We start from the raw sequence: 26,108 nt of genomic DNA on the forward strand, positions 1-26,108 counted from the left end.
ACGAAAAAACCTCCAAAAAAACCCAGAGCACAAGACCTAAAGAGACAACATTAGCACAAAGATTAAATCTTTATTTTCCATGGGAGAAGCTCCCAAGTCCAATCTAAAAATAAACAGCTGAGGCATATGGACTCCTACATCACTTAGTTTTAAAAGTTGATTTTCAAAGCACCTATTTTCTATTTGCAGATCTCTGTACAGTATGTCTGCCTTAGCTATATTTTATGAATGAGATATGATGTATCCTTTGTTTTCCATAATCTATTTTTCTGTTGAAATCTGGGTTTTATGATAAAGGAAGATGATCAGGGTACAACTGCTGTTGTTTCTAATGATTCTCTGTAGTTACACTTTTTGCACTGTAAGTAAGATCCTTATTTAAACTATTCTTTTCCTGTATTGTTTGCATGAGAAACAGTACTAGACTTGCCACCAAAACCTATATTTGAAATTGTCTACTGCACTTTTTTAGACTATTAAAAATGTCTTCAAGATTTGATGGAAGCTATATTTAGCTCTCCAAGATTAAAAACTAATTAATTTGGTTATTAATTCTTAAGCTCTGAAAACTGCTGCCCTGCACACAAGGGAGAAGCTGCATGTGCAGGCACAGGTAGCATGCAGGCAGCACAGGAAACTAATCTCTCTGACAGCAGCAGGAGTTCAGATCAAGCCATGGCACGTGCTTTATACCGAGGAGTTCTTAGTGTATTACTCAAACATGTAAGTAGTAAGAGAACCTGCAGCATCAAGCTAAATATAACCAACAGACACAATTCTCCAAAAGCAAATAAATCATTACGAAGTATTACAAGTGAGGAAAAAAGTATTTTTTTTACCCAAAAGGGACGGTTTGTTTAAATAAAAAAAGGTTTACTGGTATTGTACAGGTAAAGGATATTCTGCAATCCCTCCAAATAGAAAGGTAGCTTTTACAAGCACATACATTGATTTCAATCATAAAGCTTAGACTAGCTTCTATAGGCTATTAATTACAGCAATGAGATTTTTTAATAGTACATCTCAGACTACTTACGGTGACTTGCCCTGTCATGGAAATGCATCCTAAGCCTTTTTGCCAGCCTAGCTATTAGCTACAAACATGAGAAAAAATATTTTTTACTAACCTAGCTATGCCAGAACACTTTTTTTTTTTTGCTAGACGGTGCAAGTAAACAGTACACAACATACTGAGGTGGCTTTTGCTGAGCCTGCTTATTGCAGAACAACATCATTCTCTGACAGAACAGAAAAAGCTGTGAATTAGAGTGGAATCAACAATCCCACTGTACTCAGACAACTTTCTGATGGACTTCTCTGTGAATTTTAAGACATGAACTGTTAACTTTCTGTTCCAGTAATCTTTTATGGGATTAATCATACTGAGCATAGTCTTGTGCATCTTCAACTCAATCCCACATGTTTATGAAGTCAAGGTTTCTGTTTTTTTCTTTGTTTGTTTAAGGCTTTTAGGTCAAAATTTATATTTTCTCCATACAGATCTACATTTCCAGCAATAGTCTCTTCTGTTTAGTATAGCCCTTAAGGTCTTTTTCATCAACCAGAGATTTTTTTTTTTTTTAATGTCCTGCACACACTGCCTTTCCACAGAAAAGTCTGTGCTGTCAGAGACAGATGGAAGGTTATTTTGGGCCTTACAATAACTGTGGGGATTCTCTAGAAGTCATAGTGCTTACATCAGGAAGTCTGTAGAGCTTCATTGTTCTTTGTAGAGTCATGTTTCTACTCAAATGTGAAAATTTCACCTCCACCAATTTTCTAGGATTCAGTGATCGATGCCAATACCTGGAAATAAAATTAATAATGAGATTAAATAATATTTTAAGTGTCAGCTTTACTTGCATCCATTTCCCTACTTTCTTGCATTGCTCCTTCTCCTCTCCAAATTTGTTTCTAAGCAAGCCTGTACTATGTCTGTAAGAAGCTGGGGCAACAAAAGATAAGGAAAAGCTATATCCAAGCAATAGCTTTTAAACAGGCCTGCTATCACCATATTTTGAATCTAAGCAAATGCTTTTTATTACAGAATGAGTAATCACAGGGTTAAACATTTTAGTACTTGCCATAGCCCTGACAATCTCACCATACTTACATGGTAACATTTATTTTCTTGTACAGACAGGACCCTCTGCTTATGTCTAAGTAGTTTGCTGAAGGAGATCTCCTCTTCCTAGGAGATCATTGTGCAACAGAACATCCCTGGTTACTCTAACACAGCACGGCTTTTTTTTTTCTCTCCATCCTTCCTTACAGAAACTTACAGGATCTCTGGTGTTGACAGGTACAAACATGATTTCAAATCATAAAGTACTCCGTCCTCCAAAAGGATAGACAGCTGAACTAATACTGCTGGAACTGAACTTTTCCCAGTAGAAATAAAATCCATTCCAAGCAAACGAAATTATACTTGATTACATACAACTCTTCTCACATTATAGTTTTCCCATCTTTATCAAATGCCGATAAAGTCCTCCTTTCTCCAGGAAATATGAAAGTATTTCAAAAAAGCAAATTATACAATTCCCAGAAACACTCTGCCATCTTTGGCAAGCAACCAGGTCAACAGGGAAGTGTCCCAGCAGGGAAACAGGCCAGTTGAAAAACACAGGTATACAATGTTGTCATTGCTAGCATGGCTCCATCCAGAAGGTCAACAGAAACATCTATTAGTCTATTTAAAGTATGATAAACAAACCCAAAATTAGATTTTATTCTGAGAGGCTGTTTTATCCAAGGCACTGGGAGGGAAGGCGGGGGCGGGGGGGGGGGGGGAGAAAGACACAAACCAACCAAAAAACCCACCCTGACAAACACTCAGGCCTTCAGGTTAGTCAAGGCCACAACGTTTTATTTGTTTGAAATTTATGCTTTTATTGTTTCTATCCAATTACATAAAATGTTCTTTAAAATTACTGCTATAGGAACTGATATTATTATGAACATCACCTAGGTTACCTGCAAGTGGCCACAGGTTTGGGGAGTACCACTCCAGCAGTGTAAACAGCCTGAAAAATTCCTTCCAGGTTTACTCTTCTGGTTATTTCCCGAATCAGTACAGGTGCTACCCGTTTAGATCTCAGTTTCTTATGGACACACAGAAAATTGATTTCTACCATTTTCTTCACACTAAAAGGACATTAAATAGTGGAAAAGTTAAAAAGAATTGCACATTGCATATTTTCATTTGCATAATTGTAGTTTTCCACGTTGTGACAGAAGAATTTGAGGTAAAAATAAATTGGCCTGTGACAAAGTACATCTGCAACAAATACTAATCTATGATATTGTGACTGCAATGGCAAATTGTGCAATATGCAAGATGCATCTAAGGTGTTTGCAACACTCCTTTTTCAGAGCTCTATCGAGACTTAACCAATTGCCTTACTTTAAGATGCAGAATGGCATCCAAGCACGTGCTATGTGGTATCATAATACTTTATGATTGTCAGTGTATGAAGACCTGGCCAAGGAAGTCCAGCTGACTGACTATCCTTTAAATACTTTCCAGTAGGGTCATAAAGTTTTATGTCATTATGTGTATCATCCATCAATAAGAAAATTCCTTAAATATGTATTACTGGTCTTCACTGCAAGGAGCCCACAAGCTTTTTTTTGCCCCCCCTCCCCCGGGGCGGGGGGGGAAGAGAGAATAAAATAGTCTCTGCAACATACACAGGATTCTTCTTACTCTTTATGGTCAGTGAGCCTCCTTCTCTCTTTTTAAGTTCACTATGGCAATGGATACCAGTTTAAGATTTGTTTCATGGTGTTATTCTTTTACAAATACAAAAGTAATGGTGCATTTTACCTGTCATAAATACGAATATTTGCAGGGATGGCACTTATGAATCCTACCAGTTTTTTGTTTGAAGACACTCTAACTCCACAGTGCCATTGGGGTAACCAGCCCGGAGGACGTAGTGCCCTAGAATTGATGACAGAAATAATTACAAATTACTGCCTAAGAAGATGTAATAAAAACACCCTTCTTTGCACTCCAGCCAGAGCAGAATGTGGAACTTGCTACTCACCACAGAAGAAATTCAGGTGAATAATCAAACCTAAACATATTATCATCATCTTCTACGTAATTCTCATTTAACAGTGTGTACAACTCCTTCAGCTGAAAACAATCAAACACAAAAAAATCCAAAGATTTATCCACACACATCAATCAGAATAAACTTCAATTATTTTAGATACATATAAAAATAGTTCTACTTACAACTTCAGCATTGCTAAGATCCAATGTGTCCCACATAAAACCTTGTGGCAAAGAATATGGCTCTAGACGGACATTATCCTTATCTGGTTCAATTGCACCATGTGAAGTTATAACTTCATCTTTTGAGGGAGAAGGAGAAAAAAAAAAAAAAGGAGAGAAAAAAAAAGAACAGTTACATTGCTAGCTTTCCTGATAGTTCTCAAAACTGTGTAACTCCCATCATGTATTTTCTCACAATTACATGATAGGAACATGAAGCTTTTAAAAAATGCTGACAAAAAAATTAGTATTATGAGCTTATACGACTTCTCATTCTCACAGATTGCATTCAGACTAACGACTATCTCATCAGAATATCTATAGATATGCACAGAACTGCTCTACCTCAACTGACACCCAGTATTTCATAACACAGGACAGCAATTTATCAGCACATGCATAGCATTTGGCCAGCCACGAGATCCATGGTCTCATCATGACAAACATGTTGTAGTCACAGCTAACAAGCTATGGCTCGGATCCTGTTTACCACTGACTTTAACAGACCTGAACTCAAAAGGATTACTCAGGAGCAGTGGCATGGCAAAGCCAGGGCATTTAAGGGATGCTGGTGAAATGTGAAACTTATTCCTAAAATCCTACATGAAAGCGTGCTTTCTTCTCCTCCTTTACTTTACAACTCCAGTCCCTCAGTATATAGCTATAAACAGAAGCTGTTCCTCTTCTATGGAGCATCACCTGCCAAGTCATAGTATCACAGAATCGTTTAGGTTGGAAAAGACCTTTAAGATCATCAAGTCTAACTGTTAACCTAGCACTGCCAAGTCCACCACTAAACCATGTCCCTAAGCACCACATCTACACGTCTTTTAAATACTTCCAGGGATGGTGACTCAACCACTTGCCTAGGCAGCCTGTTCCAATGTTTGACAACACTTTCCGTGAAGAATTTTTTCCCCAATATCCAATCTAAACCTCCCCTGGTGCAGCTTGAGGCCATTTCCTCTCATCCTATCACTTGTTACCTGGGAGAAGAGACTGACACCCACCTCACTACAACCTCCTTTCAGGCAGTTGTAGAGAGCAATAAGGTCTCCCCTCAGCCTCCTTTCCTCCAGGCTAAACAACCCCAGTTCCCTCAGCCGCTCCTCATCAGACTTGTGCTCCAGACCCTTCACCAGCTTCAGTGCCCTTCTCTGGACACACTCCAGCACCTCAATGTCTCTCTTGTAGTGAGGAGCCCAAAACTGAACACAGTATTTGAGGTGCGGCCTCACCAGTGCTGAGTACAGGGGCACGATCACTTCCCTAGCCCTGCTGGCCACACTATTTCTGATACAAGCCAGGATGCCACTGGCCTTCTTGGCCACCTGGGCACACTGCCGGCTCATATTCAGCCAGCTGTTGACTAACACCCCTAGGTCCTTTTCTGTCAGGCAGCTTTCCAGCCAAGCCTCTGGCGTTGCATAGACTTGTTGTGATCCAAGTGCAGAACCCAGCACTTAGCCTTGTTGAACCTCATACAATTGGCCTCGGCCCATCGATCCAGCCTGTCCAGGTCCCTCTGTAGAGCCTTCCTGCCCTCAAGCAGATCAACACTTCTGCACAACTTGGTGTCATCTGCAAACTTACTGAGGGTGCACTCGATCCCTTCATCCAGATCATTGATAAAGATATTAAACAGAACTGGCCCCAACACAGAGCCCTGGGGAACACCGCTTGTGACCGGCCACCAACTGGAGTAGACTCCATTCACCACCACTCTTTGGGCCCAGCCATCCAGCCAGTTCTTTACCCAGCGAAGAGTACGCCTGTCCAAGCCACAAGCAGCGAGTTTCTCCAGGAGAATGCTGTGGGAAATGGTGTCAAATGCTTTAAAGTCCAGGCAGACAACATCCACAGACCCTCCCTCATCCACTAAGCAGGTCACCTTGTCGTAGAAGGAGATCAGGTTAGTCAAGCAGGACCTGCCTTTCATAAACCCATGCTGACTGGGCCTGATCACCTGGTTGTCCTCTACGTGCCGTTTGATGTCACTCAAGATTATCTGCTCCATAACCTTCCCCAGCACCGAGGTCAGGCTGACAGTCCTGTAGTTCCCTGGATCCTCCTTCCAGCCCTTCTTGTAGATGGGTGTCACATTCGCTAATCTCCAGTCACTGGGACCTCCCCAGTTAGCCAGGACTGCTGATAAATGATGGAAAGGGGCTTGGAGAGCACTTCTGCCAGTTCCTTCAGTACTCTTGGGTGGGTCCCATCCAGCCCCATAGACTTGTGTGTGTCTAAGTGGTGTAGCAGGTTGCTAACCATTTCCCCTTGGATTATGTGGGCTTCATTCTGCTCTCCATCCCTGTCTTCCAGCTGAGGGGTCTGGGTACCCTGAGAACAACTGGTATTACTATTAAAGACTGAGGCAAGGCATTAAGCACCTCAGCCTTATCTGCATCCTTTGTCACTGTTTCCTCCCTGCATCCAGTAAAGGATGGAGATTCTCCTTAGCTCTCCTTTTGCTGCTAATGCATTTATAGAAACATTTTTTGTTGTCTTTTACAGCAGTAGCCAGATTAAGTTCTAGTTGGGCTTTGGACCTTCTCATTTTCTCCCTGCATAACCTCACGACATCCTTGTAGTCCTCTTGACTTGCCTGCCCCTTCTTCCAAATGTCATAGACTCTCCTCTTTTTCCTGAGTCCCAGCCAAAGCTCTCTGTTCAGCCAGGCCAGTTTTCTTCCCCACCAGCTCATCTTTCGGCACCTGGGGACGGCCTGCTCCTGCATCTTTAAGATTTCCCTCTTGAAGAATGTCCAGCCTTCCTGGACTCCTTCGCCCTTTAGAGCTGCCTCCTAAGGGACTCTGTCAACCTCCAAAGTCTGCCCTCCAGAAGTCCAAGGTGGCAGTTCTGCTGATCCCCCTCCTTACTTCTCCAAGAATCAAAAACTCTATCATTTCATGAACGCTGTGCCCAAGATGGCCTCCAACCACCACAACACCCACAAGTCCTTCTCTGTTCACAAACAAAAGGCCCAGCAGGGCACCTTGCCTAGTTGGCTCACTCACCAACCGTGTCAGGAAGTTATCTGCCACACACTCCAGGAACCTCCTAGACTGTTTCTTCTCTGCTGTATTGTATTTCCAGCAGACATCTGGTAACTTGAAGTCCCCCATGAGAACAAGGGCTAGCAATCATAAGGCTTCTCCCAGTTGCTTGTAGAATATTTCGTCTGCCTCTTCATCCTGGTTGGGTGGTCTACAACAGACTCCCACCATGATATCTGCCTTGTTGGCCTTCCCCGTGATTCTTACCCATAAACACTCAACCCTATCTCACCATCATCAAGCTCTAGATAGTCAAATGTTCCTTTGTAGTACGAACTTTTCCCAAATCATGTGCAATCCTGACAAATAGTTATGGCCTGCCATCCAGTTTGGAAGGTCAGCATCACCAGCATCTTTACACAAACTCTGGAAAGCATCAATAGCCTAAATGTTACTGCCACTACATGGCAGACTTGGCCTAACTAAAGGACCTATTGCTAACAACGTTAACTAGAAGGCAGAAGGATTCTGAAGTTAATTTAATGCAAAGATCCCTACAGCTATTTCTTGAATCAACAGATTTTTTTTTTCCACCTAAACATATCCAGCATATCAAGTAGTGAAGAATTCCCAATATGTTCATTCAGCAAATAAAGGAAAAGCTAAAAAAAATAAAATAAAATAAAAAAAATCATCGGGATCAAGAAGCAATTCATAAACACTGTTGAACAAAACTTCTGCCGGACAAATTCAACAAAGCGTATTTCTACTGAACAACACTAACAAATAATTTTTAGAGCCAATGCATTGGTCCTTTTAGGCTGGCAAGTGACAGACTCTCATTTCTATAGAAGTGCTGTAAGATACATTGACTAACCTGAAGTGAACTCCTGGAACCGCTGCGCAGACACCTGAACTAGCTCTGAAAAAGCTTCATTATGGCCAGAGTATTTTTTGATTTACATGTCAATGTATTTTGGCTAGGCTCTCCCTCCGCCTAGGCAGGATTACTGTGACAATTACTACCACTAGTTTACAGAGGTATCTTGATAGAGTTTGTGTGGAGAAGAGCCAGGGCAGGTCAGTTCAATCCAGTGGAAAATATTGCATCCAGGGACTCAACTCTGGACTTCTCTACGCAAGGAAGTCAGGGAGAAATGAGATCACTGTGGATTAAGCTATAGAAACTGATTAATATGAAATGTTGGCCTGTGGAGCAAGAGAGAGCAGAGTGCTCCTGTGCTTTAGACTCTACCTTATTTCTGCTTATCTACACCAGTCTCCAATGCCATGGAGAGAAACCTGCAGAACAGAAAAGTGACAGCTATTGCACTGAGACTGCTTTACTTGTGGGGTCCTCAAGTTTCATTGGCACTGAAGAGCTACAACTGCTTAACTTGAAGATAATGAAGGGGGAAGAAGGTTCAGAAAGCAATTCAGAAAAAGCAAGAGAGTCAGCAACTATCTTCTCCAACAAAGACTAAGATTTACCAACTGTGTTATCAAGGATCAGATCAGTATAAAAAGTAATCTGCCAAATTCCTTACAAAATTAAAGGCAGGGAGAGGTCACCTCACCATCTCACTTGGTACCAAGGACAGAGAACAGACTCTGAGAAAGCAGGTCTTCAAGGTAGTGTACATTGTGGAGGAAGCACGTGAACACACAGCAGTAAAAGTGTTCATGCATGAGAGAAGCACCATTATCCACTTAAAGCTGCATGAAAACAGTGTAACCTACAGCAAGAGAGTCATTATCCCCGTGACAGCAAATCTATCTATTGAAAAAAAAAAATTAAGGGAAAATAAATGAATAGATAAATAAATAAAATCAAAGTTTACTCTTTGTCACCACTTAAGAGTTCTTATTTTCCCTGAAGTGGAAAAGACTTCTACATTCTGTTGTTCAAGAGTTCAGACCTAAAATATACAAAAGGAATCTTATTTCAATAGCATTTCCCATTTTTTATAGAGAACATCAGAATGAGATTTATTAACACCGTATTTTGCTGCATATCATTTGGCGGGGCAAGCACTTTCTTAGAGAACATGAAGAATCCCACATGAACTACACAAAAGATTAAGGATCTCTACTGCACACAGTCCAACTTCATACCCGTTTTAGAGAACATGCCACACAGCTGGGACATATTCTTTTAGTGGTCAGTAAGACAGATCTTATTCCCAGGTCCAGTTAAACTTACTAAGTTTAGGTACAGGTTGTGTATCCCAAAACTGGTATTTGCGTTTGGTAGCCTCATCAATATTCTTTGCTGGGCCTTGGCATGCAGAGAGCAGCTCCATCGCTCTCTGGATGTCTTGAAGCTTCTGCATTGGAATGGCTGGATTCTGCACACAGAGACAAACGAAAGAGGAAGCTTATTGAGTACGTTTACTTTGAACAAGTTGTACAAACATGTTCATTTATTTTACTGTTATGTATTCTTTCATGTACTCTTCTCATGATCGTTAGTTTAGGTACAACCCTCAGGAGGGTGGAAAGTTAGGTGGGCAACACACAAGCAACTTCACAAAATACTTAATAGTTTTGAGTAGCGCTTGCATTTAACCATGAAACTTCAGTGTTTTTAACACAAATACTGCAGCATTAAGGCAGGATACTAGTATCACAATAAAAAGCTTCTTATATTCCCCCCCCTCCCCCCAGTAAAATACAATAAAAGAGATCAGCTTAGATATCTAACAATCTAAAGATACCATTGGTACACATAGAGATGTCTGAAGTTGTACTTTACATTTATAATTTAAAATAATATTTAAATTCACTATGGTTCAGTATTTCAGGTACACTGTATTGCTACAAATACCGACTTTTTAACCTTAGTTATATTGAGTCTGCCTTCTGTTAGCTTACAATTATTATAGTAGGTACCTTTCTGCATTGTATCATATGTAGGAGTTAACCATCTTGCCATGAACACCAACTGGGTCAACACTCACAACTAAAGATAATTTTAACTGATAGAAGCAGACAGACATAAAATAAACCAACTTTCCACTTAAAAGTTGAAAAATCTTCATAGAAAAGTTATTTGAAAAGCATAAAACCTAAGGCTAAGCATTTCTAAACTGAGGTCTTAAAACCTCACTTTTGATGACTCTGAGTAAGTATAACTGGAATGAGAATTTTACCTGCATAGCAAAGTACAGAGGAATAATGGTAACAGTCTTCTAAATCTAAAGGGATTTTATTCTCTCTCTTTTTTAATCTATTTATTTGTTTTGTTATCTCCAAGTGGTAAGTCCTGTTCTGAGGCATACTAACAGCATGCTTGTGCTCAGGTTTTCCCAGAATGCAGTGCAATAAATACATTTGAAGGAATAGTCTCAAATGCATTGGAAAATTTTAAGCAAATCTGCATAGAGATTTCAAGCCAGATGGTTTTTTTACTGAATATCAATGGATCACTATTTCCATATTTCACTTTCTTTCTAGGATTCATGTGTTGAAAAACCACCATACATTACATGTAATAATGATGCAAAGCTTCATTTGGATGGGCATCTGCCTCTAGTATCCTCAGTCACAAAAGGAGTAAAACTCCCTGCCTGTAGCTCAAGCAGGCCATCATTTTCTATTTATAATAAAAACTTGTACTCTCTAAACATTATGCAACTTATTTCATTAATTTAAGAATTGCAAAATTTTACCTGTGAGCATGCTTTAAACACCTGTCATCTGAGTAGTTGTGAATTAACATATTTACACACTTTAGAGCAACACTATTGCAGCATAAAAAACCTACCCTATTTCTAGATCCAGACTACAGTGACATAAGCTACTTTTCTCAACTAAAAATCAATTTGTCTATTACACACTGGCCTGATACCAATACTTCTAATGCCACTAGATAAATTCTGAAATCTTATCAGTACATTATGAAATCATACATAAATATTGACATACTGTAATTTATTTTGTATGTTTATTATAAGACTCTAATGTTTTTTCTACATTAAGAAGAAGAAAACAGAAAATCTAAAAAAAAGATATCAGGTTCCAAACAGATCTTACTAACATATGTAAAGTAAAAAGTTCATGTTCTGGTACTAAATACAACATGGCTAGGGACATCAGGAGGAATCTCCTGTCCTTTCAAAACGTTCAGAGATCAGCCTGGCTAAGAAGTTTACTTTCAACCCCTTTTGCTTTCCTTTAATGGAAAGCAAGAAAAACCTACACAGAACTTCACATGAGTTAGAAAGAAGAGTGATTTTGTTTAATTTCAGTTTAGAGGAAATACCTCCTCGCAGCAGAAGACGGCACTGTTGTGCAGCAGGGCTGAGGTACACAATGCTTTTTTTGCCTCAGTTTTGGTGACAAGATCTGACCTCAGACCTTTGATGTCCCTGAGCCTTGTACCACAGTCTGCGAGACTCCCATTAACCACCGCTGGAGAGAAAGTTAGGGACCACTTAGCAAACTAATCATGCACAGGTCCGTAAGAACAGACGAGATGCATCTGAGGGTGTTGAGGGAGCTGGCTGATGTTACTGCAACTAGCATATCAAGTTTAAACGGTTATAGCAATTGGTGGAGGTTTCTTATGACTGCAAAAAGGGAAATGTCACACCCATCTTCAAGAAGACAAAGGGGAGAATTTTGTGAACTCAGGGATCAATACTGTTTAACAATCTGGATGTGACAAAGAGTGCTTTCCCTACAAGTTCATAGATGATACCTAGTTGGGAAGAATGGTTGATACGCTGGACCACAGAGCTGCTATTAAAAGCTACTTTGACAGGCTGGAAACACAAACTTCATGAAGTTTGACAAAGGCAAACACAAAGTCCTGCATCTGGGACAGAAAAAGCCCACGCAATGGCAGAGGCCAGCATGGACTGGCTAGGAAGCAGCTTTGCAGAAAAGAACTTGGAGCTCCTGGTGGGCAGAGAGCTGAACATGAACCAGCAGTTTGCTGGCCAGAAAAGGACAGCTGCATACTGGGTTGTACCAGTAAGACTGGCCAGCAAGTCTTCCCCTTTATCTGGCACCCCTGAGATCACATCTCACAGTTTTGGGTTCCCCATTACAAAGAAAATATTGACATAGTGGAGCGAGTTCAATGGAGGGCCACCAAGATGATTGGGGGGCTGAAGCACATGACATACAAGGAGAAGATGAGAGACCTTGGTTTGTTCAGCCTTAAGAAGAAAAGGTTAAAGGAGTAAGAGAAATCTTACTGCTGCCTAATGGGAGGATGTAAAGAAAACTGAGCCAAGTCTTTTCAGAGGAGCAAAATGACAGGACAAGAAACAGTGGACACAAGTTGCAAACTAGCAAAATCCATTTAGATATAAGGAATTACTATTTCTTAAAACCACAGGTGTAGTTAAACACTGGAATAGGTTGCCCACAGAGGTTGTAGATTCTCCATCCTTGGAGACCAAACAAGCTGATCTAGGCCTGAGCAACCTGATCTAGTTGGATCTGCTCTAAGCAGAAGGTTGGTCGAAAGGCCTCCAGAGGTCCCTTCCCATCTAAGTTACTCTGTGACTATGTTGTGTAGGCCATTGGTGACTACAATAATGACTGATAATATTGCAAATCTGGCAAGCTTCATTTGTGTCAGCATGGACAGTCTACATCACTGGGACTTGTAATGGGGAGAGATCAAAGTCTTGTGAGATGGGCAGTGAAGTGTCCTAAAGGTCATCGTAAGCATACAATGCTAACAAGCATTTATTGCTGTGGTCACACTCGTGCCAGTGTTCAAGAAGTCCAATATCACACATAAGAGAGTGGGAAGCCAAGGAGACTCACTGTTTTGTTTTTCTCATCTCCAGACCGGTACACCTGTTTACAAACTCACCTGACCTCAAAATCTTTTTTCAAAATCATTTTCAATGAGTACAGAAGCCCCACTGAGTATTACCTGATGATCCTGCATATATTCTCTTAGAGGCAAGGTGTATAATGTCACTTTCCTCTGAAATATTTTGTAAACCTCTTTTCAACCAAGAGCAAGCAAATGCTAAAAGCCTTTTTTCTATAAAGTATTTCGCATAGCATAAGGAATACAAAATCTAAATATCACTTGAGTAGCAGAGAAAATAAATATACTTCTCCACACTGATCCAGATCAGCAGTCTAAGATGCTTTCAAAAAATCTAAAACAGGAAAGTTGTTCAAGACAAACTCATCTACTTATCAAGGTGTACAGCTGGAACACAGCAGAGAAAGTGAAAAAAAACAGCCAACGTTGATGCATTTGCAACTAGAGAAAAGTGGAAGCCATATAAGAATAGCAAAATGGTTTAGCTGCCTAGAGCTTGAGAGAAAGACTTAAGTAAAAGCTTTTCTTTTATGCCAATAGAAAATTTTGTAACATTGCTAACAAACGGGCTAAACTCCTTGTGACAGTAAAATAATCACAAAGAATGACACTCTAAGTACACAACTTCGAATAAGGATAGGCTTCCACATTTGCAAAACACATCATGCCAGAGAAATGGTGTGCAAGACTGCAAGGTGCTGAGGACTAAAATCTTGCACATGAAAACAAAAAAAGTGAAGCAACTTCCTTTTAATGCAATTAGAGGTGACATATAGAACAATAAGTTGGCCAGCAGGGAACCAAGGAACTCCCAGGATAGGAACCAAGGAACTCCCAGCGTTGAGCTACATCTTTATGTTAACATTAAAATTGACCTCACTCCAGTTGTAAGAGTTTGAGGTTACTTGGTTATCGCTTGCAAACAGCCTTCTTGTATTAGCAATTCATGCCACGTGCTTTATAGAAACACAGTATTAAAACATGTGGTGAGATCAGAAAGCACTTAAGATCTCTCTACATGTTTTAAAGTGTCCCCTGTGCCACATGTGCCCATTCAAAGCAATGGGGGTGACACAGAGAAGATCTAGAGGGACAACACAAAATCTGTCAGTATGTTAATGAGCCAGAACACAACTTTCTTCCCTAAAATTAGTTGGTAGCCCCAATGTAGTTGACAAATCTTACAGGATGAATACTACTACTGGTACAATGGTGTAACTTTCTCCACATTAATCTGATAAAGCAAATATAACTACTTCAACATGCTCAATGGTCTATAACATTTCTTATCATCATGTTATGAACTTCAGTTCTCAGGCTCAGATTTCTCTTGAGATAAAAGCTGTATGTTAAAAAGCCACCACATCATATTATTCACCATTCATTCAGAACATGGTAGCCAAAAGCACATAGACAATGCTATTTTATCACAAAGCCCACAAAGACTGTACATCCCCTCACGTAATTTTGCATTCTTATTTACAGCAGAGGCCTTTCAGATGGCAAAAAGTTTCTTCAGTCTGTACCTCCATGTTAGAGATTACCGCATTTTATGTAAGATGACATGTTGCTTGTTTGCCCAAATGAGACCCTGGTTAGCACAGCAGGTACACCTTCAATAGCATTATGCTTTACCAGTTAGTGAAACTGCACTAAGCCAAGTTAGATGGTGGCTAAAGTAAAGGCAATTCATCAAACACAAAATCTATTTAAAAGCATTACCACTGCAGATTAAGATTCCCTGCGACAAAGCTGTCACTAGCCTGAGTTCTAACTGCTGGAAGAGAAAGACAAAACACCTCCTCCTCTGCTTTTCTCACAGTACACCACTGTGACAGTGACGACAGCTCTCCAGCTAGCTTCATACAGTCTGCAAACACCAGGTCTTACCTTGCTTCTGTCTCTATTCAGGACAGTAAAGATTTGCTTAATTCTAACGTGTTAAGGCAGAACTACCAAGTCGCTTTAACAAAAAGCGACACACAAATTAAAATTAAATTAGAAAGCAAGCACAAATTAAAACAGAACCAGGCTCTCACTTTTGAAGGCTGTTGAATTTTAATCTCCTGGGAGTCAGATGCAGAATCTGATTTGGTGCCTCCAGAATTTGGTTTCTCCTTTTTTCTCTTCTGCTTCTTTTTCTTCTTCTTCGCTCCCAAATCCCCTCCAGGACTTCTGCCAGAGATTCAGAGAATGTGCAATGAGAAAAATCAATACCACTAAGCCTGAAATTCAAAAAAGTTAAATATGGAAAAACCAGCGTTTTAATATGAAAAATCTAACAGCAGTTTGAATGTGAAGAAAAGGCAGGGGAAAGGAAGGAAGGGGGGAACTAAGAGCATTGATGAAAAACTTCCTGCAAGTGCTTTCTCATTTGTTTTATACCCAGACACCAGCACAACCAGGCATTTTGACACACTGGTGTCAAACTGTGACACTGCATAACAGCCAGTGCTCTTCTCCAGGCTATTACCCGGCACAAACATGAAACAAGCAAATTCAACAGAGTTTAGAGGAACTCAGGAAAGTGCAGGAACTGAGGAAAGTAACCTCCTTGGAAATTCAGTAACTATTAGTGGCCCAAATTTTTTTCCACTTCATGCTCAACCATCAGGCACATCTGAATTTGAGAAGAACCTAAAAAAAACATACTGTTTTCAGGGAATTTTGTTTCTAACTTAAGTAGTGATTAAAGTCTTGCTGAAATCTCAGTAAGAAACAATACAAAACTAACCAAATATTTGTGCTTTAAAACAATAAGTACAATGAGGTCAACTTTAATAAAAACAACAACAACAAAAAACCAACAAAGTATGCATTGCAGTTGCAAATTCTGACATATTTTGACTATTCATAATACAACTCCTTTAAGGAGATTCTGATTTGACAAATAATCAAGATATAGAATCAAGATTAGATTAGAATTTGCAAAGTGTGGGAGGTGTTGGCAACTCTCAGACGGAAGGCAAATAAGGAGGCAATGAGTCAGTTAGTACTGAATCCTCTTCAAGAGGTTAATCTTCCAGCAAAACCATACATACATAATGGAGCTCAAGACAGATATTGGGGCTTGGGTGTTCTTCACTGGAAAAGAAAAAAGTCAATGCAATAAACAATTATTTTAATTCTGGAGGGAAAAAAAAAATCAGATATGATACTGGCAAACCAAAAGAAAGAGAACTCAGAAGAACATAAATAAAATTATTAAGATCAACACATTTGCAAGGGCCATGTTATTCACTGTAACATGCTCACTTTCAAGATTACGGTGCCCAGTCTTAGCATCTATACGTTGTCAGAGCTGAAGTCGGCAAGAAAACGCCCAAATGTCCAACTGGGAGGCCAAAAGCCTGCAACTAATCAAACATGCAACTCAACAAAGACTCATTTTTTTGAGATCATTACTGTTCTCTAGAACAGCCTGTAGTGAAAGATCAACCCTGAGAAGCCCTTAACATTCACAGTTACATTGGGTTAAGTTATGCTCCCAGAAAGAGGGGAGAGAGTTATAAATGCAGCACCCCCTGGGATGAGACCAAGAATTTACTCAACGGACAACGGTGTAGCAGACCAAACACTCACACAAGAGAGAAGAGAATTTGTAGTATTTACTGTAAGTCTGCAGAAACAAAAGATGGAGTTGTATAAGTGAGGCAGGGAGAAAATTTTCTGTTGCAGAATGAAGATACTGCCTGATCACCTAGACGATTCTGTTAACAACTTCTATACTCTCAGTTTAAAATAATAAAATTTAAATCTATTTGAAGGCCTGTATACCAAGCTGACATTTTGTACAGAATTTAAACATAGAACAGACCCAGAGGCCTAGCAAGAGGTTATAAATACGAGAGTAAAAAACCAAACGTGTACAAGACCTAGGACTTCACCACCTCTGGCAAAACTGAGATAAAAATACTGGGGAAAGTGATTTCACCTTTGCTAAGATTCATTTAATGAGGTACTCTTCTACTTTCTTGAACTGTCCACAAACTTTCGTCTTTTCCTCTAATATCTCACATACAGCAAACAAATGATGCCACTGTGTCCTTGAGCTGACTCCCAAGGGCTTTTGTGTTGAACATAAGTCTAGTAGGAGTTTCAGCAAACACCATTCTTGAACAGACACCCTCAGCAGGCACCGAGCCCCAGGTTGCACCAGTGCAGCTCACTTGTCTTCTTGCCTTTCAGCAGGAGCTGACCCCAATTACACCACGGGGGAATTCTGCTCACTGGGATTACCTGAGGGTCAATGTTTTATTTAGTTTGGTGAAATAATGAACGACTGTACTCAAAAAAACAAGTTTGGCAGCTATGGAGAAAAAGCAGCTTTGCCAAGCTTTACTAATGTTATCCCCAGTTAAACTGTACTTTTAGCAGGATAACCTTAGTTTGTTCTTTGACCAGCTCAAGGTCTTTTTCATACAGAAACACATATTTTTTAGCTGGGAAAGAGGGAAGACAGGACTAAATTGCCGTAAAATATACATGGCGTTTAAAACTAAAAACTAAATTGTTTAAAATCTTCTGAAATCCCAATCCTCAGCTTATGACCTTCAGGTTTAGAGCTTTCACTCTGCCTCTTGCAAAATAAATACTGGTATCTTTGTCTGACAGGTTATCCAGGGACCATTCAGAGCAGTTACTTACGCACAGTCTCCTGCTTGGGTCAGTCTTTTTTTACTGTTACAGTCCACAGAATGTAAAAAGAGGATTTAAAGAGAGATCCACTCGTCCTTCAACTAGGCACGCCTGCAACCTAGAGATTTGGCAGCAGGCAGAAACTTCTACTGAGTAAACAGGTTTGTCCAATACAAGTTACAACCAGAGATACCAAGCAAATTAGGGCAAAAGCCAAACCAAACCATCTCAGGATTTTTTGTCCTTCTCATACTCTGCCTTGAAAAGAACCAAAAGGCTCTAAAACTGCAAGTGAGAATGGCTGGGAAGGGAGGAACTTTGTTGCTCAACTTGTAGTAATTACACCAGACACGACAGCACAAAGGATATGCAAAGGTAACAAGATTAAAAGCAAAGACTCCTATTAAAAGCTTTTCTTTTAATTAAACATTCTTGTGTGCTGACTAAGATCTGAGTTCTCCTTCATCTGGTCAGATACACCTATATGATGACACCATGAAACGTATCTCGCTCTTAGAAGTTGGGGGGCGGGGCGGGGGGGGTGGCACGGGGGAAGTTTCCCACTTCTATGAAAGCTGACCTTTAAGTGTGAAATCTCTTTTGCTGAACTACCCTGCTACCATTGAAGAGATACAACTCGGAGCGCAGGTCCCATGCGGGAAGAAGGAAAAGGATATGCAACTCAGGTTGATGCTACGTCTACCTGTCAGGTCAGGAAACATAACCTTTTCGTGCATCAGATCAACACATCTGCCCCAGTCCCACCCACCACATAGACCACAGCTGGTTATACTAAAAAAATATTCAACGTTAGACTTGGGGAAGATTTTGACTGTGTCAGTCTAGTAGAGACACGCTTATACCAGGAGCGCTTTACTGACAGGAGAGCAAGGCTACACACTGAGGCTGAGGTGTGCCACGGACGTGGTCTAAGATATTTTTAACTGCATCCACGATGACGTTTTTGTCAGTCTGATGAAGAATAAAGAAGAGAGGCCAGCAGAAAAGTGACGTGCAAATCAAAACTCAGCTGAGGCAAAAAAAAAAAAAAAAAAAAAAAAAAAAGAAAAGAGTCAAAAGACCTCATTCTGCCCCAAAAAGACTTAACCTTGCCACAGAAACAGGCTGTGGATATGACTCCGAGACAGCCACTTAGGCCCACAGTTTTATGATTTTGTCTGCAAGTTACAAATGCAAGCCCATGATCCCACCCACATACCTTTCCACTTATGTACACACATCTGGTGTTTTGCATAAATGTGAAAAAAGACTTTTGCTTCTCCCTGCATGTGTTGGGTTTTGGTTTTTTTTAAACTGAAAAATAGGGATACTTACTGCATTTGGGGAGGAGCGTGGCAAAGGCAGAGAAACTTACTTTGTGCAGCTCTGAGCAAAACCATAAAAAGCTGAGATGGAAGAATTAGGAGGAGCATGACAGTTACCCTACTCAGGTGGTCAAACCGTTTTGGCTCCCTTGGTTTTGATTTGAGATTATCTTTCCCACTGAATATTTGTCAGTGTTATTTTAATTGCCTTTTTGGACACTAAATTCTGCTTTAGCAGAAACAGCTTTTTGTAATATCAACATCTGGTTTAAATTACATGGAATGGTAATTTTAAGTTAGCAATTTCTCAAATTTAAAGCCAAACATGTACTTCAGATGTTTATTTTTAAGCTGCAAAGGCCCAGCCCTGTGTGGATTTTTGCCTTCACAGTATTTTTTCTCTCTCTGCGAGTAGTGAGGTTGCAAAACTACATTTCTGAAGACGTTACATAGATCTTTTTGATCACAAAAATCAGGTATCACATATATGGGAAAGACTCAAAAAATTTTTAAAGTAGTATTATTTATACTAGGGCTGTCCTTGGTTCATAAAGAAAATGGAGGCTTAGATGCAAAGGGCTTTCCCATTGCTGCATTAGACTACCACCACTTCAAGAGAATAAGAAGGTCCTGACCAGAAGGGCTTATGTCCTTCAAATTCCACTTACTAACAAGCTACCATTACTAACAACCTCTCTGGATGAAGATTTCATTTGCATGCATTTCAGTACTTGGAAATGCAAGGTTTTTGAGCATGAAAACCCAGTAGCAATGCCTTAAAACCTAACCCAACAGATATTCCTCAAAGCTCTGCATGTTTCCTCTGGCTCCCCCTTCAAATCTGTAAGGCTCCAAGATGTAAATCTCACCTGCTAAAACTCAGCACTGCCTCCAGTACCTTAAAAAAAATTTTTTTTTCAAATCTACAAGTAGTGGTCGTTATAAAGTTGCAAATTTTTTAAAAAAATATAAAAGTAGTGCTGGATATAAAGTTGACATTTAACAATAATCAAAGGGGTATACTACTAAAACATTCAAAGTAAATAATTTGTGAGGGTTGGGGGGAGTTGTTTAAAGGTCATACTTTTTCCTCATCTGTTTACTAAATGTTTTGTGCCCAAAGCCTTTCTGCCATTGAGCATAAGGAGCTATTCAGAATGAACTGACACACCTTACAAAGCTAGGTTCAGCAGGGTGGATTCAGGTGCAACAAATACATTTTTTCTCCATACACACTAACAAAGCTACTTTGTAAACAACACTTTATTATGAAACAGAATAAGTACAGCATAATTCATCTAGCAGGAGCAAGCTGCAGACACAGAATAGGAGAACAGCAATGAGTCACACAACATACATAATCCTGCATCTAAAAAAACAGAGGACAAAGCCATTTGCACAGTTGAGAACTATAAAACAGTATTTTCTGTGCTCAAGCACATAAAAAAATAGCAAATTTTAAAAAAATTTAAAGTCATACATATATATAAAAACCATGTTTTTCTGTGGTCAGTATTATAAGGACTTACTTTCAAACGTCAAGGAACAGCTTGAAAGTAACTTCATTTACAAAGCAATCCTGCTAGATACTGACATGCAACATATACTCTACCTTCTTCTAAAAAAGTGAGGGTTAAAATAGTATGAGATTAAATACTGATCGGCAGCAATGGAGACCACTCAGAATTTAGCAAGTCAGTAGTCATAGTCTCAAGTACTAAGATTGCTCATAAATTGCTTAGGTATATAAAACCTAATCTAAAAGCTCAAAGCAAACTTTAAAGCTACCTCAAAAATTAATATACTATGAGATAGGGAGGAAACAGGGAATAATTAGGCTCCTATTACCGTGGGTTAATTTCCCAGATCAAGAGTAGATCTTTGTGTTTGCTGTAATGTAAGATTTTTCTTTTCATTTGATGGAATTTGTTTGAATACTTCAGCCTGCAGACAAATAGTAGCAAACAATTCTCAAGGATTACAGGAAAATAAAGTAATGCAAAAAGTCAGTATTAGACTTCATGCATCAGCAACATGATAGAAAACTGATACTAATACTTAGAGGCTTTTTCTACCGGAATGATCTACCACTAATTTAATTAAACTTCACATTACTTGGAAGCATTCACTTTCTTATTCAAAGATGAATAAAGCAGCTTCTTTGAAATACTCATTAAAATACATTTGGGATATTCAACAAAAACAAGTTTTGGGGAGAATGGCATACAGCCTGCAGCCACAACGGTTGTCCCTCAGAGCTCAGCGAGACCCAAGTCAGAGTAGACCAGCAAGCTGCGATTCAGAACACACCAAAGTGCAATTCTTTGTTCCCCGTCTGCTTCTTACACACTGCTTCTGCACTCGCTGTCACAGCAGCCCAAGCGTGTAGCCGCAAGCCCAGCTACACTGCAGAGGGCAGCTACAGCTCGGTCACGCACACAAACAGAAGAGGAAACTGGAGTAGGAATAAGGTAAGAATGCATTCTGGACAGGCATCAGCCGGCTATCAATCTTGCCTGGCACATCACGTTGGCTTCTACGAAGAGCAATAAATAATCATTCTCTGCTCTTAGCGGTGTTACTTTTACATATTTGGGAACCATTAACTGTGGCATATTTACGCAAACAAATGTAACAAAAGCCCCAAGATCATTAAACACTATTTTGTCCCTTTTTAATATCCCAGATTTATAGTACTATAATTATTTTTGACACAACTATTTTAGCGTGCATGCCATGAATTCACTGACAGAGCAGCAAGCATCTAAGTTTTCCCCTTTCCTGCCTTTTAGACAAGTCAGTCCTCCTAAGCCCCTTAGATTTCTCTTGCCACATTTACGATGCAGAGCTGCTTGTTGCCAAGCCAAATCCTAGGGGCAGGAGATGACAAACACCGTACATCCCCAAACATCAATCACCTACAGAAATGCTCTCAATCAGATGACTCAGAAATTCGTGAGGAAGATATCTGTGTAGCGGTGTACAGATTAACCTATTTCTATTTTAGGTTACTCCAGCCACTCCTAGTTGCGACAACAAAGCGTTTTCTCTGCAATCACATTTTCTAACCCCTCAAAAAAGCAAAAAAGTAAATTTAAATGAAGTCGATTTTTAAAACACATTTCTCCCACTTCCCTGCCAGACCCTTGGCACCATGTGCCCAGACGAAGCCACGCTGCATGCAGGCGAACACTGGTCGGGTGCAAGGGGCCGCATTTATGCCGACTGCCTCTCCTCTCAGCTCCCCCAGCAACTGGAGGCAGCGCCTGATCCGCAGCGTGGGAAGATTTAAGACACAAGATTAGCGGAGAAGGAACTACAACCAGAACAACAGCGTTTGCTCCGGCTAATGCCTTGGCAAAACACACGCTCCACCCGCCACAGCGTGTGGATTTAGAGGTAATATTTCCTTCTGGACAATAGGTGACGTTGAGAAGGAGTGTCTGCAGGACAGACTGACACAGACGATGCCTGGACAGGTCCCCAGGCCGGGGAGGGGAGCGTGTGAGGGGGGTGTGTGAGGGCGCCCGCCGCCAGGGCTGACCCCAGGGAGCCGCTCAGCTGGAACCAACCGAAACAAGTAAGGGAGCACGGGGGCATCTCCCCAGAGCGCCGCGACCCACTACGGGGGACTTCCTCACAGCCAAAAAACCCAAGAAAAGCCCCCAAATCCTGAAAAAGCACAGGCAACAAAACGGGATTTACCCCCCCGTTTTAAGGCCGGTGTCCAGCGGGGAAGCGCCAGCCCCGCCGCCCTCCTCACCTCAGGCGGGGACCCGGTCCCCCGCTTCTCCCTTCGGCGGAGGTCGCCCAGAGGAGCGAGGGGAGCCGGGCCGGGCGGCACAGCGGGGTCCTCCCACCCCCGCACGCTGCCAACTGCGGCGGAAGGCAGCCCGGGAGGAGGGCGCGGGGTGCCGCCGGCAGGGCCCCCTCGGCCGCGGGCGGCACACGCGCAGGCGCCGCGGAGCAGCGCCGGGCCGGGCCGCGCCGCGCCATGCAGGCCGCCCGCCGACTGACAGGAGTGCGCCTCGCACGCCCCCCACTCCCCACTCCGCTTGCCGGCCCGCCGCGGGGCCCGCTCCGGGCGGCGCGGGGAGCCCGGCCCGGCCCGCCCCGCACGGCGGCCGCGGCGGCGCCTCCAGCCCTACCGCTGCCGCGGCAGCAGACACGGGGGCTGCCTCCCCGAGCTGTGCCCGCCCGCCCGGCCCGCAGCGCGCCCCTACCCCTTGGCGTGCTCGGCCTCCTCCTCATTGTCGCCGTCTATGCCGCAGGTGTCCTGGTCATCCAGCTCCAGGCTCTGCTGGCTGGCCGCAGACTCGCTGTCCTCCGCCATCACGGGGGAAGGAGGGAGGGGAGGGGGCGGGGGAGCCTATGAAAGGAACCGGGGCGCACGGGCAGATGCAGTCCGGAGGAGCTCCCTCTAGCTGCTGTCCTCCCCCGTGCTGGCGGAGGAGGCTGAGGCCGCCGGGGCTGCCCGGCCGCTCCCCACCGCCCCGCGGGGGACCGGACCGGACCGGACCGGGGCGGGGCCGGGCCGTGCCGTGCCGCGGGGGGCTCGGCGCCCTGCCCTGCCCTGCCCCTCACACCCGGCCGGCGCCGCCCCCGCGTCCGGCCGCCGGCTGACCTCCTCGTAGCCGACATCTAACCCGCGTCCCCTGCCTTCCCGGGCCTCGGGTCCCTGCACCGGGTCGGCGGGGCGCCCGCAGCCAGGGCGCTGCCCCCCTCCGCCGGGGGGAGGCCGGAGGCGCAGGCCCCGCGGTGGCTGTCCCCGGGCTGCAGGCAGACGAGGGCCCGCTCAGTGGGGCGGCCGCGGCCGGGCCTCAGCAGCATCGGAGCGCGTTTTGCCAGCTCCCTGTTTCCTTCTCACATCATAAACACTTCGACGCCAAAGTTGCCGCTGGTAGACGCTGCCGAGGCCGCCGTGGCGATCCCCCTGCACAGTCGTGGCCACCGGCTCTCGCAGCACTTGGTGTTTTCCGACCCCCTTTGTATTTCTACAAGCTCCAGGCTAGAAAAACTGGAGTCAAACGCTAATGATTTGAACCCAGGAAAACGAAGAGAAACGTATTAATTATTTGAACTCTGGTGATTTCCAGGGTCATATTAAGATTTCTGGATGAGATTCAGAATTTCTGAGTGGTTTGGCAGTGCTGCCAAACATCACATTAAAACCTAAGAATAGTATGCATCAGCTGTAATTTCTCCTTATCCCTACTGCCCTCTTGAAAGTCATTTAATGTGAGGAAGGCACTGCTTCCTCCCATTTTGATTTAAGGTGGTGATTTGGATTAATTTTTCCTATTTTTGATTTAAGGTGGTGTAATGTTTTGCTCTATCAAATATTGCAGGTGACATGTCAAGTAAAAGATCTCACTGGCCAAGCAGAAGACAGGTAGATGTCCCTCCAGTTGTGCCCTCAGTGTCAAACTCCGAACCTGTGCATATTGAGCACCAGCCCTGGGCCACTCTGTGTCCCACTACACTTGGTCCTTTACAACATGTGAGTTGCCACAGGAACTTGTAATTCAAATGCATAAGATTCTTGAAGAGTCAAAGGCAGACAATGTAATGATAAAAATCCAAGGCCAAGGTCACCCTGTCAGCTGTGCTTCGTCTATAACAATTCTCCTAAACTACCTCCCAGCTTCTCTCGGTCTAACCAAGTAGTCACTTGTACCATACAGAAAGTGCTGCCCTTGTGCTATCAAATAATTACTGAATATTTGTTTCCTGCCGCAGGTGGACTTGTGGAAGCCCTTCCTGCTTTGTTGTGAAAGGACAGAGGGAAAGACAATTCTGAATGGGTAACAGAGTATGGGTTTATCAGCTATATGATCTATCATGCTACACTCTGATGTCTCATGACTACGTTCAAACCTTCAGTGACTACAATCTATGCTGGATTTCCATCATCTGACAGATATTTTCTGTCCCAACAGTTTTGAAATACTAGGTGCGGTGACTGGAAAATTCAAGGGTACTAAATCAATAAGGCTAGAAAATATTCAACCAGCAGATTCCAAATAACATAAACTGTGACATAGCACATGTATCTTTAAAAACAGCAGTTGTTCCTGAATATGGCTAAATTGCTAAGGTGGTGTTGATCTTCCACAAATGAGTAAAAGGAGAGAGAAAAAAATTCTAGACAGGTGGCCTACCCTCAACTATTGCAAAACTGACGGAGTCTGTAATTAACACTTGGCCAAGTATGACCTCCCAATGTCAAGCCGTCGCTGTAGTTCAGAGGTGAAATGTGCCTACCATGTTACCACAGTTTGAAATGACATTTAGAAGTAAACCTTCAGTCAGTTGTAATGTATGGGAGAGAAAGGAAATCTCAAAACAAAGGCACAATACCCAATAGTTTTCAATAACAAAAACCAATTGTGAACAGCTGCCCCGTAGCCTGGAGAGAAGTTAATCCAGTGATTATTAATGATTTTTTTTCCCCTCATAATAATGTGTAGGAGAAAGTGAAGAACAGTGTGTCAATGACTAAACAGCTATATTGAATCACTGGGTTGGAGAAACTGTGGGTTTAACCATCTTCTGTCCTTTACCACAATTTTCCTCACTTCATTGAGACAAATGGACTATAGGAAGCCTCGATCCTGACTCTTCTTGCAGTTCACAGTGATGATAAAAGAGGCAATATGAATCTCTCCCAGCAAGCTACCACTTGCTGTCCCCTGCTAGAAGGTCTCCCTGGAAGGGGGATCAGGAGGAGTATAGCTGCAGAACAGCTGCTATTCTAGACTTCATAGCATGCATGAAGAATATCCTTATGGATATTGCAGTTTATCTCCTGACAGGCACAACTGAGATTATACTCCAGATTCGACTGTTACAAGGCCAAATGACAACACTGAATTGTGCTTTGTGTTTCATGAATATGCGACTTTTGCTTATACCACAAGTAGAGAAGTTGACCAGAAGCAAGAGGTATGCATCTGTCCTGCACTGAGGATTTCTGCTGTAGCTTTGCATTTCTGAAGTTACCAGACAGATTCCCACAGTGTTTAAATTTACTCTACAGACACTGCTCAGCAGTTGCACTACTTGAT

The 26,108-nt window shown here is 42.2% G+C and overlaps 1 protein-coding gene and 1 long non-coding RNA gene across 3 annotated transcripts in view; one reads left to right on the forward strand and one right to left on the reverse strand.

Moving 5' to 3' along the window:
• The window catches only part of NMT2 (N-myristoyltransferase 2), a 38,034-nt gene extending 14,466 nt beyond the window's left edge, over positions 1 to 23,568 (reverse strand). Inside the window, exons 1-8 of one of the 2 annotated variants that reach the window (XM_072854355.1) lie at positions 22,805 to 23,052; positions 15,118 to 15,253; positions 9,485 to 9,629; positions 4,247 to 4,365; positions 4,053 to 4,144; positions 3,830 to 3,946; positions 2,977 to 3,147; positions 1,698 to 1,806 (exon numbers count right to left, since the gene is read on the reverse strand). In XM_072854355.1, coding sequence (XP_072710456.1) covers positions 1,698 to 1,806; positions 2,977 to 3,147; positions 3,830 to 3,946; positions 4,053 to 4,144; positions 4,247 to 4,365; positions 9,485 to 9,629; positions 15,118 to 15,253; positions 22,805 to 23,037 — 1,122 coding nt within the window. In that variant the 5' untranslated portion in view covers positions 23,038 to 23,052. Of the gene's footprint in view, positions 1 to 1,697; positions 1,807 to 2,976; positions 3,148 to 3,829; positions 3,947 to 4,052; positions 4,145 to 4,246; positions 4,366 to 9,484; positions 9,630 to 15,117; positions 15,254 to 22,804; positions 23,053 to 23,264 lie in introns of those variants that run through there. The other variant, XM_072854356.1, reaches the window with a different exon arrangement.
• LOC140648416 (uncharacterized) lies at positions 22,505 to 24,869 on the forward strand. Its single transcript, XR_012041200.1, has 3 exons — positions 22,505 to 22,621; positions 24,390 to 24,541; positions 24,781 to 24,869. It is a non-coding gene; the product is annotated as an uncharacterized lncRNA (long non-coding RNA).
• The last annotated feature ends 1,239 nt before the right edge of the window (positions 24,870 to 26,108 follow it).

This window comes from Ciconia boyciana, chromosome 2, assembly GCF_034638445.1.
Source record: "Ciconia boyciana chromosome 2, ASM3463844v1, whole genome shotgun sequence".
NCBI classification, from domain to species: Eukaryota; Metazoa; Chordata; class Aves; order Ciconiiformes; family Ciconiidae; genus Ciconia; species Ciconia boyciana.